The following is a 16,470-nucleotide window of genomic DNA, read 5'->3' on the forward strand; positions in this document are numbered from 1 at the left end:
CCCGTTGATGTGATATTGTGTCTCAAGCTTCCACCGGATAACTGCTGAACAGGACATCCCAAGGTACAAACCCCAGCATGGTATAAGGGAGCACTTTATTTGACCAGGCTCTATTGAAAAAAGAAAATGACCCAGGCAGATGGACAAAGTTTAATCTGTGACAAGAGGACTAAAACAAAAAATTCCCATAAAAGAGTTAGGTTATCAAGGGCTACAGCAGATATGGAGATACAGCTGTGCCAGAACCCTGGGATGCACCAGTCAGGGGAGAAAATGGTACATCTCACTTCCAACATGCTTAATCAAGGCCAAGGGCTGGTTCAAGCCCCAGCCCTTACTAACAGAGAGGACTCACCACCTGAAAAGTTTGGGTGGGGTAGCCAGACAGATGCCAAATGTACCCTCAAGGTTTGCACCTGGACATGGCCTCCTGAGATTTTGAACAGGACCTGCTGCCAAGATTGCCCAAATGAAAAGCTTTCAGCCTCCACCTCTACAAAGGGAACTACCACCTTACCTTTGACAAAATAGCCAGACCGAACTTCTGGCACATTTTGGCACTTAATTTTCCTCTTCCGTTTGATAGTGCAAGCATTACTTGTTCTAATTGAAGATCACTTACTATGCTGCCCATGCATGTATAGAATCAAGGCCTAAACCATCTAAAAGGCAAAAATGTAGTACCAGCCTCTGGACAGGTGCATGTATCTCCCATACTACATCACAGATAAGAGTACGTTGACATCCCTGAAAGTGGGATTTTGCTGGAAAAATATGCCAAAATCCAATATAGGACCCATCAGAGAGGCTTTCTTGGGGTTAGAGCAACCTTCAATTACTGGTAACCTGCACAGCTGGTTAAAGTGAGTAAACCCCCTCACCTACACTGTTCACAACCCTTGCTGGATGCCAGTCTATACTAGAACATCTGTATGGAGACAGAACTCCCTGTCCTCAAAATGAACCTCCCCCAAAAGTAAAATTAAGCACCTGTGCTCAAGATCAGACCTAATAAAAATAAAAAGGAGACAATTCTCCACAGAAAGTGAGCCAAAAATAAACTTCCTCAAAATCGAAGATAGCAGACCCGTAATCATTGCTTGTTCTTTTACAAGGTCCTTGCAAAACTGCTGTTTTTCATGGAGTCTTACCAGAAGACCAGTCAAGGAAGAATAGAACAAACCTAAGTACCTTCAGGTTCTAGCCAATGAAAACTAACAGCTGAGTTAAAAGATTCTACAATCCAAAAATTTGAAAAAAATGTGAGAGGAAAACCTGGGAGGTAACTGTCAGACTGACTACCTGCTAAACAGAACAGCTTACTGCAGGGCACAGCGTTGTGTATCCAGAGATAAAGTATGTAAATATTGGTAGTCCAACATTATACAATTACCCTCAACATAGCAAAAAAGTACACGGAATAAGCAACATACTCCACAGGCAAATCAATCACCTAAAAGTGGACATACCTAGCATTCTCACCTATTAGTACCAAAGAAACAAGGCAAAAAATAGTTACCATAAAACTGACAGAGTTTAGTTATGTAATATTGCATAACCTCTTCCATAAATGCAAATTTTTACTCCTTCATAAAAGGTATAAAACAAGAACCTCCATTAGTCAAAGCCATCAACTGTAATGCACTCACACAGAAATCATCCTCCAACCATTGACATTTGTGCTACATCCCCTACCCATCAATTTCTTGAGCATGATGCTGTAACACCAGTGCAGATATTCTATGTTCAGAGTTCCTTTAATTGCATAGAGACACCACATCAAATACAGGGTGCTCACTTCCCCCTCCACCAGCACACAATGAAGCTAGAGACTGGTGATGTAACAAACTGAAAAACAATGCAAGATTATCAAAGGGTAAGCCATCAGCTCAGCCCATGAATTACCCAAGTTACTTCTCAAATCTCTCTCAAAAGGATCACAACTGAACTGTAATGGATAGAACCTCAAATGAATAGACACATTGCTTACAGGGATTCTGAAAACACAAGACTAGAAATCTTAAAAGAAACCTTCCCTACAGTCTTGGGGGGTGGGGGCAAAGTTCACCACTTTCACAGAGTAAATGGCCAGTAGATGGATTAGGAAACAGGCAGCTCATGTCCGCAGCTGAGAAAAACTACCACACAAATCAAGGGGGTGCAAAACAAGGAACAGACGAGCCCAAGCAGTAGCAAAACGGACAGTGTGAAATTAAATCCGTCTGACACCAGAGAAAAGCATAGAAATACCAATACAAAGAAGGAATGATGTTGGGCAAAATTAACAAGCACCATCTGCAAAGTAATCAACGTTAAACAAAAGAACACCTCTCTAAAGGCAGAAAGTCAAGCTGTGAAATGAAACAAGATTTCCATCTGAAATCCACTGTGTTGCAGGCTGTACAGACCAGCAAATGGGTCAGTCTGGTATTCTGCAGTTTCACCAGTGCTCAGTAAACATCAAAATGTACAGTGCTTAGCATGTCCTCACTGGCTGACACAAAGGGACAGCTCCCAAAAGGTGCAAATCAATGTTTCCAATGAATGAACTGTTCACCTCGGTCTTACATGAATTCCTTGAGAACACATCCATTCCGATTCTCAGTCTTAAACAGTTTGGGAAGTACCCATCTACTCAGTTCTATTTTTCAGAAAGCAACTTGCTCACTCTTTCCTGGAGCTGCAGAGTTGGAAAAGGACGGTGGAGCTGTAACTGTGATGTGTAACCTTCAAATCGATTCTTAATTTTTCAGTCAAGGCACACCACCGCTGGCATATTTTCCCAAATATACAACCCTTTCCTAAAATGCCGCACAACTCAACAAGCAGTCCATCCAGACAGTACACTGAAAAAATATTCAAACGCTCAATCTTGTTAAAATAAAGTCATTCGAGCCACAGTGTCAGCCATATCTACTTCCTTTCCCAGTTTTGTGCACCTTTCTCCAAACAGGAGGGAGACCATCTGAATGTATTCCTGAAGTTAGTACTTCACTCCTGGAACAAACTCCTTTGCATCTGGATTCAACTTGCTTTTGCTCTAGATCAGGAAGAAAAAAAGTGAAAGATCTATTACCTTAACACTGCAAAAAACATTGCTACCATAAAAGACTGAATGTGCAAAACAGCCAACATGCCACCCTTCTGGTTTCATTGCCAGCAACAGAAGGAAATCAGCAAAACAGACCAACTCCAAATTAATTCCTAAACGATTACAGATCCTTACCTCCAAGATGTACAAATGTAATATACAATAAATAAAAAACTAGAAATGTCAGCAGAGAAAGGGGCTACCACAAAAATACATGTTACATACCACAATATACACTGAAAAAGTAAAACACACACACACACACACACACACACACACACACACACAAACTGGATATAAAAAAAAGTGTACACACTCCTGTTAAAATGCCAGGTTTTTGTGATATAAAAAATGAAACCATAATAAAAAATGAAACCATAATAAATAATTTCAAAAAACTTTACCCACTTTTAATGTGATCTATAACCTGTACAATTCAATTGAAAAAAAAGAACAAATCTGTTAGGGGAAAAATATAAAAAACAAGACATACAATAAGCTGGTTGCATAAGTGTGCACACCATTAAACTAATACTTTGTTGAAGCACCTTTTGATTTAAATTACAAACTTCAGCCTTCTTTGGTAGGAGTCTTATCAACATAGCGCACCTTGACTTGGCAATATTTCCCCACTCTTCTTTGCAAAAGTGCTCCAAATCTGTCAAGATTGCAAGGGCATCTCTTGTGTACAGCCCTCTTCAGGTTACCCCGCAGATTTTCTATTGGATTTAGGTCTGGGATCTGGCTGGGCCATTCCAATACTTAAATTTTCTTCTGGTGAAGCAATTCTTTTGTTGATTTGGATGTATGCTTGGGGTCATTGTGTTGAAAGGTGAAATTCCTCAATCTTCAGCTTTCTAGTAGACGCCTGTAGGTTTTGGGCCAAATGATGATTGGATGGGAAATCAGAAATTCATCCCAGGGATCACCGCTGTGGCTCTGCTCGACAGGGGCACAGGAAAATAATTTTCTTCGGTGGCGAAAGCCAGGGTACCTTTTTGGCTAGGCTTATATAATCCCTAGAGCCAATAGCCTAGTACCTACCTATGAAAAGTGACTGGTATTTGGAACTATTCACAATTCCCTCCACCTTGACTAAAGGACCAGTTCCAGCTGAAGAAAAGCAACCCCAAAGCATTATACTGCCACCACCATGCTTCACCGTGGGGATGGCGTTCTTTATGTGATACAAAGTGTTGGTTTTGCACCAAAACGTACCTTTTGGAAATTGTGACCAAAAGGTTCAACCTTGGTCTCATCAGATCATAACATTTTCCCCACAGGCTTTTGGGAGACTATGTATTTTGTAAATTTTAGCTGGGCCTGGATGTTTTTCTATGTAAGAAAAGGCTTTGGACTTGCAACCCTACCCCATAGGCCAGACATATGAATACAGGAGATTGTCACATGTAGTACACAACCAGTACTTGCTAGAAATTCCTGCAGCTCCTTCAGTGTTGCTGTAGATCTCTTGGCAGCCTCACGAACCAGTTTTTGTCTTGTCAATTTTGGGGGACGTCCAGTTCTTTGCAACATCACTGTTGTCCCATATTTTCCTCACTTTTTTGAAAACTGTCTTCACCGTGTTCCATGGTATATCCAGTGCTGTGGAAATTGTTTTGTACCCTTCGACTGATGCCTTTCAACAATGAGATCCCCTTGATGCTTTGTAAGCTCTCTGTGAACCATGACATTTGCAGTAGCAGGCAAGTGAGTAAATGTCAGGAAAATCCTACTTGAACAGCTGAACTTTATTTGGGGTTAATCAGTCTAATTGATGGCAGGTGTTTTACCCAAGACGACTGAATGCTGCAATTAAAGCAAAAGGTGCTTCAACAAATTAAAGGGTATGCACACTTATGCAACCAGCTTATTGTATATTTTTCCCCCACCAAATTTTGTTTTTCAGTTGAATTGTACAAGTCATAGGTCACATTAAAGGTGGGAAAAGTTTTGAAATTATTGTGGTCTCATTTTTTATATCACAAAAACCCGGCATTTTAACAGGGGTGTGGACACTTTATATCCAGTGAACACACACAGATCTATACATATTGTATCCATACATTTAGCTATACACAGTTTCTCTCACCACCAGCCTTTAACATCTATTAAGCAGAGGTAAACATTCACTGGTGCCGCAAGGCAATGCAATTAACCAGATTTACTGCAAAGTGTCCAAGCTCTCAAAAGCTGTTCAGCATCTTTTAGAAATTTCCTTTTATAAGCCTCCATTTTCATTCATTTATGTATCCACTTAAATTGATACTAGTGCCTTTTCTAATGTCATCAGAATGTTCTCTTATTTAAGTCATTACACACCCATCTTCCCAGTTAAGCAGCATGAACTGAACATCTGCATTCAAATTAAATGCCACAAAGCAGCAACATGAATAACGTAAAATAGTTGTATGATAGTACAGTTGGGTAAGAACTCTGCCATAACACAAGATGTCCTACTGATGGCTGTTGCAGTATTGCCAAGATGGAATATCATCACTGTCATTTTGCCTGGGTACCAGAGCTCAACCTTCCCAGTACCATACATCTGACATGCTCCCTCAGCTCACAAGTGTAGGGATATACAGGTGGATGTATGAGCAGAATTTTCAGACCATCTCCAAGCCAGCTGTATGAACCCCCCACACACCCAGAGACAGAAAACTGGTCAACTAGTAGGGACATGGTATGGAGTAAGGAAGCACATTCAATTCCAGGCAGTTTCTCCCTCAGTTCCTATCCCATAGGAAAGACTGAGTAAGGATAAAGTACAGTTTTGTACCTACCATAAATGTAGATGTTCGAGGATTCCATTGCTGCAGTCCTGACTATTGGGTATAGTCCGCGTCCCAGTCGGCCCGAATACCAGAGTATAAGGCTGACGTCGGTCATGGCGCCTTAGACTGACGTCAGTACGTCAGGGTACTAATGCGCATGACAGACGCCATTTCCTCAGTCTTTTCTTGCCCCAGATGTCAGAAGACCCAAAAAGACAAGTCCCAAAAAACCTGCACCAAAAAACATGTACAATATATACAACAATATATACAAAAATATAAGCATGTAAACTCACCTACACAACCACCCCTAAACACAGAGGGGAAGGAGGGAGGGTAAATTGGACTGCAGCAATGGAATCCTCGAACATCTACATTTATGGTAGGTACAAAACTGTACTATGTTCTTCGTCTTCCATTGCTGCAGTCCTGACTATTGGGTAGAATCCCAAAGCAGAGGAAAGGGAGGCTGGCAAATTATAAGGAAGTAGGAGCTGATAACATGCCTTGCAAAACAGCAGTGGCAAAACCAGCCCTAGACTTAGAGTAGATAGGAAGATGATAATGCTTAGAGAAAGTATGCACTGAACTCCAAGTAGCTGCTTCCAAAATATCCTTAGTTGCCACCCCTTAGAAATGCTGTTGAAGTGGCAGTAGCCCTAGTGGAATGAGGCCTAATCCCAGCTGGAATCTCCTTGCCATGATGGGAATAACAAAATGCAATGCAAAAGCCAATCCACGGAAATAGTTTGTTTTGACACAGGCTTGCCCTGTGAACTCAAGGCAAAAGAAACAAACAACTGCTGAGACTGCCTAAAATCCTTAGTCCTGCTTAAATAATATCTCAATTGCCTGTGTACATCTAAAGTGTGCAAAATCTTTTCCCCTTTATTTTGGGGATCTGCATAAAAAGTAGGCAAATGAATAGTTTGGTTTAAAGCCACACTAGAAACCACCTTAGGCATAAAGGAAGGATTAGTACGTAATGATACCCTATCCTTATGGAAAATCAAAAGGGCTCTACTGCCATAAGGGCCTGCAACTCAGACACCCTTCTTGCAGAAGTAATGGCCAACAGAAAAGCAGTCTTCCATGACAAGTATTTCAACTCAGCAGTAGCCGCAGGCTCAAAAGGTTGTAGAGTAAGTTTTTCCAACACAAAATTGAGATCCCAAGCAGGAGTAGGAGCTCTACGTGGGGTCTTATATTCTTTGCCCCTCTAAGAAACTGCTTGAACAAAGGATTGAAAACAAAGGTGGGTCACAATCATAATGAGCTGAAATTGCTGCAGCATGAATCTTAATGGAAGAGAAGGACAAACCTTTGTCCAATAACTCAGTAAGATATTGAAGAGCCACACTCAAATTTGGCTCAGAAATCTCCAAATTCTTTGCTGTACTCCAAAATAAAAATCTCTTCCATTTGTCTGCGTACACCTTCCTTGTACTAGGTCTTCTAGCTTCCATAATCACATTTAAAACTTGCTGAGGAAGTTGAGACCTGCTGTGCTTCAAGAGAGAATATGCCAGGCTGTTAGATGAAGAGAGTGAAGCTTGACATTGAGCAGATGACCATCCTTCTGAGATAACAGATGAGGAATCAGAGGTAAAGGCCATGGAGGCTTCCTTACCAGACTCCGTAGTAATGGATACCAGTGTTGCCGAGGCCAATCTGGAGCTATCAAAATCATCCTTGGCCTGTCTTGTCTGACCTTTAATAATACCTTTGGAAGAAGAGGCAGAGGTGGAAAGGCATAGACATGAAGGTTTTCCAACTGAAAGACAGAGCATCCACTTTCCAAGCTGTGTGATGAAACCCCTTTGTGCAATACTTTGGCAGCTGGTGGTTTAGTGGAGAAGCGAACAGATCTATGTCTGGAGTTCCCCATGACACTGTCAATTTCTGAAATACATGAAGATCCAGTTTCCACTCGTGGGGATCCATGATTTGTCTGCTTAACACATCTGCTAGGGAGTTCTGTGCTCCTGGCAGAAACCTTGCCTGAAGAGTTAGTTGCAGGCTTAACGCAGTCTCCCATAAAATCATTGCTTGCCTGCATAGAGGATAAGAATGTGTTCCCCTTGCTTGTTGATGTACCACATGACAGTTGTGTTGTCTGTTAGAATCAACACCTGCCCTGGAAGAAGTAACTCCTTGAACGCCATCAATGCAAACTGGACTGCTAACATCTCCTTCATGTTGATATGTAGATGCTGTAGTCTGGCAGGCCACTTGTCTTGTATCCACTTTCCATTTAGATGAGCTCCCCAAGCAGTGTCCGAGGCATCTGTCGTTAAAATCTGACTCGCCTCTGGCGGGTCACAGAGAGTCCCTTGTTTAGGTGACATTCCTGAGCCCACCACAAGAATTCCTTTTGAAGGCAAGGTATTAGTTGAATGACAGTGTCCAAATCCTGGCAGTGCTGTGTCCATACATTTTTGAGATACCATTGCAGCTTCCTCATATGCAGTTTGGCATTGGGAAGCACCAGAATACAAGATGCCATGAACCCTAATGCTTGAAGGACTGTCCTTGCAGTCAGCACGGACTGATGAGATAGTTGATGGAAGTAAAGTGACAGACTCTTTTGTTTGTCCGGGGTTAAAAGGCCATCTGGACTGCTGTATTCAGTCTCACACCCAGAAAGCACATGTCTTGAGAGGGTACTAGACTGGACTTTATTTCGTTCACAGAATACCCCAGGCATCTTAGCACTGCTATGACATATTCCAGATGCTGTAGAAGGTCTTCCTTTTCTTGAGCCAGAATCAGGCAGTCGTCCAAGTAAGGATAGATTTGAATGCCTTGAAGCCTGAAGTAAGCTATCACTGGAGCCAGAACCTTTGTGAATACTCTGGGCGCAGTAGATAAGCCAAAGGGCAATGCAGAGAACTGATAATGAAAATCTCCAGTTGAAACCGCAGATACTTTCTGCAACCTAGCCTTATAGGCACATGAAGGTAAGCTTCCTTGAGATCTAAAGTTACCATCCAGTGATCTTTGCCCAGCAGAGGTAACAGTTGTTGTAACGTCAACATCTTGAACTTGGGAATGTCCAGATAAGTGTTGAGGATAGATAAATCCAAAATTGGTCTCCACGTGTTCCCCTTCTTTGGTACTAGGAACAGGCGAGAATAAAATCGAAGCCCCTTTCTGATACAGGGACTGGCTGAATGGCCCCTATCTGGAGTAACTGAGAAACTTGCTTGTGAGCCTCTTTTCTTTGTGGAGGAGGAACATCTGGCATGCCTTTGAAAGGGGCATTGTGTGGAAATAAAATCTGTAACCGTGATGAATGATATCCAGCACCCATCTGTCTTGAGTGATTAAATCCCAATTTTCTTTGAAAAGAGACAGTCTTCCTCCCAAAGGAGCTGCCAGGCGAGAATCCACTGGCAGCTGAAAAGGCAGGTCATTGGGTCTGCTTACGAAAGGACTGACCCCTGCCCTCACCAGAAGTCTGAGCAGGTGAACTCTCTGATCTAGGCCTAAACGAACCTTGAGCCCTGCCCCTACCACGTCTAGACCTACCCCTAGACTGGGAACCATAAGCAGGATATGTCCACCCCTTAGCAGGCCAATTTCTACTAAACTTCGGAGGCTGCACCTGCAAAAAATCTTTAACAGTCTGCATAGACTTAGCTTTATCCTCCATTTTCTTTAAAACTGCTTCCACAGGCGGTCCCAACAACACATCAGACTGTAAAGGAGCATCCAAAATCCTGGTCTTAACATGCTCAGCTAAATTCTGATCCTTCAACCAGGCATGTCTGCGAAGAACAGAACTAGTAGCAGCCACCCTCGAGGAGGCCTGAACAGCATCAAAACCACACTGCAAAGAATGCTTACCCACTTGTTCAGACACATGAACCAAATCCAGCAATTCTTTACACTCAATACCTTCCGCCAAAGCATCCACCTTAGATTTCAATTGTGAAAGGAGATAATTCTGATATTTTAGCATATGAAACTGACAATTCAACGCCCTCATGGCTAGAGTGGAAGAAGTATATACTTTCTTACCCCACCTATCCAAAGCCCTTGCCTCTTTATCAGAGGGTACAGGATTTTTAACCACAGAAGCTTTAACACCTTTAGGCCCCTGAGAAACAGTTTCTGGGTCCGCCCTAGGACTCTTAAACAAATACTTATGAGCTTCGGGCACCCTGTAATACCTATCAGGCTTAACAGGAGCAGGAGGCAAGGAGTCAGGGTTCAGGGAAGCCTCTGCAAAAACATCCTCCACCACATTCAACACAGGAGGAATAGCTAAGGGCCTATGCTGGGGTAAAAACAAGAATTCCCGAAGCCTTTTCCTGGAATCAGAGTAATCCTGGCCTTCCCATTTAAAGTGCTCCCTCATGGAGTGAAGAGTCTCTGAAAATGAAAAATCCTCAGGAGGAGAAGCTGTAGGAGTGGAATCATCCACATCAGAATAAGTAGGAAACTCTTGTAAGTCTTCCACAGAAGACTCTGAAGCCTGTGAACACTGTTCAAAACTATCAAACTCCTGTTCCACCCTAGGCCTCTTATCAGGCGGGGGCATAGAACCTCTAATCAGAGTAATCAAATCTTCTGCCATTTTAAGCATATGTTTCTTAGGCACAGAGCCCGAAATGCTAGGAGAAGCCCCCACAGAAGCTGAACCTGGCCTACCTCTAAAAGAAGCTTTGGCAACAGAAGGAGAGTCCCTAACTACCTTGGGAAGAGAGGGAAGAACAGTTACCTGAGAAGCCCCCTCAGCCTGGCCTACCTCCTGAGAGGGCACATCCTGTAACAGTAAAGTATCTGCCTGAGACTCCATAGAGACTCCTGGCAAAACCTCAGGCTCCCCTGAGCCTTCTAAAGAACCGACGTCCGGGACTGCGGTTCCTCACCCCTAGGCTTCACTGTTTTGTCCTTGCGCTTCTTGGATGAAGCGGGCCGGAGCATCCGGCGGCATATTATAATTGCAACGCTTCCCAAACACTAACCTAGCACAATCTAGCCTCCTCTTAATAGTGCGCTTGTTAAATCTAGCACAAGAGCGGCAACCAACAACGTCGTGCTCAGGCCCTAAACAAGGTATACACAATGTATGATAATCCCTATGCGGTATCTGCTTCCCACAAGAAATACAGTTATTCACTTTTCTGACATCCGGTTAAATACTGAGGCAAGAAAAAACCAAAATGTTCCCCAACGCGGTTACTTAGCCAACTCTGTTTCGGTCTGAAACTCCGGTTTCGGAAAATCTCAGAACGCCAACCTGCACTCGCAAAATTGCTTCTGCATCGGACCATGCGGCAAAAAAGACTGAGGAAATGGCGTCGGTCATGCGCATTAGTACCCTGACGTACTGACGTCAGTCTAAGGCGCCATGACCGACGTCAGCCTTATACTCTGGTATTCGGGCCGACTGGGACGCGGACTATACCCAATAGTCAGGACTGCAGCAATGGAAGACGAAGAACATCATAAAAAGTACAGAAGGGAAGGAGGGTGGTAAGGAATATTTAGAGTAGTACCAAGGGTCATCCTGCCTGTGAAAAATAGAAGGAAGAATGGTCATGAGTGCTTGAAGCTCAGTAGGATAATTTTCCAAGTACAAAATTTGATGAAGTTTACTCACATTGCTAGATCTAAAGGATGCAAGGTAGGCTTCTCCAGCACAAAGCTGAAGTCCCAGGTAGGCATAACAGGCTTATGTGGTCTAAGATGCAGAACCCCTTTAAGGAATAACTTGGCCTCAGATCTGGACACAAGTGGAGTATGAGGCAAGAAAGTGGAGACGGCCGACAGGTCGGCTTTGATGGCAGAGTAGGCCAGACCTGAATGCAAGAGTTCCATCATATTTCAAAATGATGGTACACCTGACTGGCTGGGGTCCTTTACTTTTTAGAATCTCTGATTTGCCTATGTAAAATTTTCAAGTGGTGGGTCTCCTGGCTTATTGAACCTTAATATCTTCAGAAAAAAATAGTGCCTATAATAACCACAGAGTTAGATTTAGGGATGATCTGTTTGGGTGAAGCAGTGGTAACCCCTAACAGGATCCACTTGGTGTGCTAGCTTGCAGTACTTGCCCCTAGCTAGAAGGCTCAAACAATGCTGTCTTGACCAAAAGGGAGTCACAGACATGAGTTTTGGTTCTGCTGGTTCTGTTTTGAGGGGTCCCACAATTATGAAAGATGCCCTGGAAAACCTGTTCAGGGTCCATTCATGAGGGTCCTCCATGAACCTGTTTATAGAGCCTGCCAACAGACTATTGTGTGATTGGATGTATGCGGCTGTGAGCAACATGTTTTTAACAGGCAAGGTCCCAGGCTTTCTGTGCCTATCTGCACAACTGGCAAGATATAGCCCCTCCTTACTAGTGTACCACATTACTGTTGCATTGTCTGTGAACACTTGTGGGTTAACTGGTTTCCAGAAATGTGAAAAGACGTAAAGAGCTTGGATGAGGGCCTTCACTTCCTTTATACTGCTGTGGTTTTAGTAGTATTGACTGCCATCTACCCTGTATCCACTGGGTGCTTGTCTAGGATCCCCATGTAGTATCTACTTTTGAAGATTTATAGTAGTGTTTCCTGGCCTCCTCAAAAAACCTTAGCATGTCCTTTGAGAACATGTGCCTGAAAGAGATCAAAAGTTGATCACCCGCAGGATGAGCTGTAGAGTTAGAAAATGTAGGTGAATAAATAATCCCTTGTCCTGAGTAAGCAGGTCCAGCAGGTGACGTAACGTGTAGTGATGACCCTTGGCTAACTGCAGAAGAGGGAACCACTGCTGTCTGGGCTAAAAGGGAGTCAAGATTTTTGGTTTGTCCTGTAGAACTGGAACAAATACAGTCAGAGGAACTTTTTTTTTTTTTTTTTTTTTTTTTTTTAACAGACATCCCCTTGTGCAGGAAGATGGTGACTTCATATCTGAATTTTGAAAAGAAACTGAAACAACCTCAGAGCTACTGAACGCCAAGATGAATGCAGGCAGGATTTTGACACGCTACCATTGCAGTCACCTAATACAGCATGTATGGACTATTTCAAAAGGGGCGCATCCAAAAATGACTTTTTCCAAGTCAAGAAGCCCAAAGTACCAGGACATCAAGACCATGAGGGAAAGAGAAGTCAGACTTTACTGTAGACAAATAGGTATGACACTAATTTACAACCTACCTACTTCTGAGGTTAACAGACAATGAAAACGTACTAAAAATGGGTTTATCTTTTGTTCCTGCTCGAAGGGCAGACATTATTTCTTTAAAAGAAAATGTTCAAAAATTGAATCTTCAGTATGTTTTAAATGAAGTAAAAGCAATGGATGTATCACAGTTTGCAAAACAGTCAGCGTTTAATCCGCCTTTGAACTGTATTTTAAAGGTTTTTGAGAGATTATGTGAAGACGGTATTAGGGTATTACTGTACAAGAAAAATAGTTTTTTAATCTTGCAGCTGATGAAAAGCAAGCTTTACAGGAAATTGTACAAAATAAAAAATTAAGAATTATGAAGGCTGACAAAGGGGGGTGGGTTGGTTCTGATGGACCAAGCAAAATAGGTTGCAATTACTGAAAGCATGTTGAACAATGAAAATGAATGTTATAGATATGTACGTGCCTTTTTATATGACAGTTTATTAGAGAAAAGTTTAGATGAACAAACTTTCAAGTTTTTAACATTGAAAATCCTAAAGTAAGTGTATTGTTCAGGATTCCGAAAGTACACAAAAGTGTGATTAACCCCGCCTTTTGGCCGATAGTTTCTACGCCCAACTATATCACAGGTGATATTCCTGGTAATCGATTCTGTACTAAATCCTTTAGTTAGCAGGTTGGAGTCCTTCATTTTGGATTCTTGGGATTTTTTGAATCAACTTCATAAGTTCAGTAATTTATACCAATACAACAGAAAAAAAATTACTGCTAATCCTCATGATGATGGAATAGTTTGTCAGAATGTTTCTTGTTAATTATGTCAATTTCATGAAACAGCAAGTTAATTTTTATTATAGTTTAATAGAAGTTCTATTAGACAGCAATTTTATTTTTAACAATTTTTATAAATTAAAGGGGTTGCTATGGGATCGCCCCACCTTTTGCTATCATTAGGTTGATGGGAAAACAGTACATTAAGCAACGTTAAAAATATTTTTAAGGTGTGTTTTTACTAACGCTTTGCAGAAGATTTGTTCTTTGTGCTACAGGGCAGTAGGACTGTCAGAACTTATTGAAAGAAATTAATGATATGTCCACTTTTTTGAAATTCACAATTAGGGATGTTGGCCACACAGTGAATTTTTTAGATGTTACTATGTCTTGGAATGAGACAAGTAGGGAATTTAACAGCAAAATGCACAGAAAAGTGACTTTTACTAATAGTTTTTTTACATCATAAAAGAGTAACCATCCAAGTTTCATGGAAAAGAATTTGCCTACGGTACAGTACATTAGGGCTAGATGGATGACAACTCTGAAAGAATTTTGTTTTATTATAAACTTAATAGGGGACAAAGAAGAATTTTTGAAGCAGTTAGAAAATGAAATAATTGAAAAGCAGTCCTTGTTTTTTCTGCCAATTTTGAAGTGTCCCTTTGTTAGTAACAAAAAAAGAACTTTGGGATGAGATTACAGCAGAAATGAAGATAGAAGTTTGAGCTGCACCCTAGATATGACCGTAGATACTGCCAATATTCAAATTATATATTATCTAAAAAACAGGAAAGTGACCCAGCCCAAAAATAAAAATCCACAGGAGAAATATATACACTCAGGCAGCAACACGGTTCAGAAGAAAACAAAAATCACTTTAACTGTACAAAAAATAAAGAGTAAGTGCTTTCGTGTTCACTTTGAACACTTCTGACATATTTAAAACCACTATACTCTCAAGTTTAAATATTTCATAACCATAAACGACAACCAATCACCTAAGACAATCAAAATCTTAAAAACCCTTCGCTGTATTGCATTGTACCAAAACTAACCCTTGTTATATTCAAGAAATAAACTGCATAAATTCCATTTATATAACGTATGAACACATCCATCTATAGATTCATATATAGAGAATAAACTACAATAAAAATATAAAACATGCAACATACATATATTAAAAACACTACAGCCGATGTTATTACAAAGATACTAGGTTGCAGCAACTATTAGATTATACATATTCATCCTTCTACAAATGCCGCGGTGGTGCAGCGGTCAGCATTGTTGCCTCACAGCAAGAGGTTCTCCTGTTAGATTCTGGACTGGAGCACCTTCTGTGTGGAGTCTGCATGTCCTCCCCGCAGTTGAGTGACGCTAAAGACACACAGGTAAGGTGCGAGCGTGAATGGGCATGCCTTTGTTGAAGGTTGGGTATTGGGCATAGGGCTGGCAACTCGGCACCATAAAAATCCACTGCCAATCATGAGCAGTTCAATGTGGCGACCCCTAATCAGGAAAAGCCGAAAGTCATCCTACAAATTCATATATATGAAAAATAAGGTGCAATAAACCTATTTATATAAAAAACATGTAGCATATACATGCACTTAAAACTTACTAAATCCGGCATTTCTATTAAAGACACTAGGTGGTAACCATCAAGTTATATGGATTCAAATAGTCACTCAATCAAATTTAGTGATCATAATACTAAAAGTCATTCAAATATCTAAAATCGTATACAAAAATATGAACAAATAAGCAGAACGAGCTAACAAAACTATGTAAAAAGAGTAAGCTTTATTAGTGCCTTAATGGTCGATCAATTGGGAAATGGATGTGTGGTGCCAGAGCCATGGGCTCAAGCTTAATGCCAAGAAATGTACAGTTATCCCCTTTGGGAAAAACCATGTACCTATGAATTACCACATAGGTGGAAGTACACAACATCAGAAGTGTGATGAAAGACTTAGGGACACAGGTGTACAGTGGTGTCACCTTCAATAACCACATCGCCACAACAGTCAGGAAATCCTTCTATATAGCACACCTCATCACTAAGCTTTTCATCCAGAAAAAAAGGAGGTCATTGTCCCACTGTACTCATCCCTCATTAGACCCATTATAGAGTACAACACCCCATTTGGTATGTACCTCACAAGACATCTGCAACAGCTGGAAAGGCCGCAGAAATACCTCAGTAAAAGAATCACAGGCCTAAAGCAGATGCCTTATGCTGTTAGTCTAAAAAAAACTCCAGCTATACTCCGTGGCATATCGCCTACTCGGAGGCGGTCTACTTAACATACAAGGCCATGTCAAACCTTGAGCTGTTTGACATGCTACACTTAGAAATCCCAATACCTCAGAGTCACATGCTCCAGGGATCTAAACCTAGTCATCACATTGAATAAAACATGCTGGAGGGATAGGTTCCTGACACAGACACTCCCCATACTCTGGAATAGACTGCCCATACATGTCAAGCAGAGCACCACCTTGGCCCTCTTCAAAAGGGACCTTGACGACTGGATGGGGATCACGTCAGTCACCCTGCTAGACAGGGGTCCAGGGAAGTAAATATTGTGGGAATAAATATCAAGGGAATTGTTATGGCTAGGCTTGTATAGGCTCTAGGGCAGATAGCCTAGTACTAACCTATGAATGGTTTCAGAGATATTCCATCAT

General features: G+C 41.6%; 1 protein-coding gene across 1 annotated transcript in view; it reads right to left on the reverse strand.

Annotated features, from left to right (window-relative positions):
- Window positions 1–1,740: 1,740 nt before the first annotated feature.
- The window catches only part of PAIP2B (poly(A) binding protein interacting protein 2B), a 235,651-nt gene continuing 220,921 nt past the window's right edge, over window positions 1,741–16,470 (reverse strand). Inside the window, exon 3 of the mRNA XM_044081650.1 lies at window positions 1,741–3,040. Within this exon, the coding sequence (XP_043937585.1) occupies window positions 2,984–3,040 (57 nt within the window). The 3' untranslated portion in view covers window positions 1,741–2,983. The remainder of the gene's footprint in view (window positions 3,041–16,470) is intronic.

Source organism: Protopterus annectens, chromosome 8.part1 (genome assembly GCF_019279795.1).
Source record: "Protopterus annectens isolate FY-2018-M chromosome 8.part1, PAN1.0, whole genome shotgun sequence".
Taxonomy (NCBI): Eukaryota; Metazoa; Chordata; order Ceratodontiformes; family Protopteridae; genus Protopterus; species Protopterus annectens.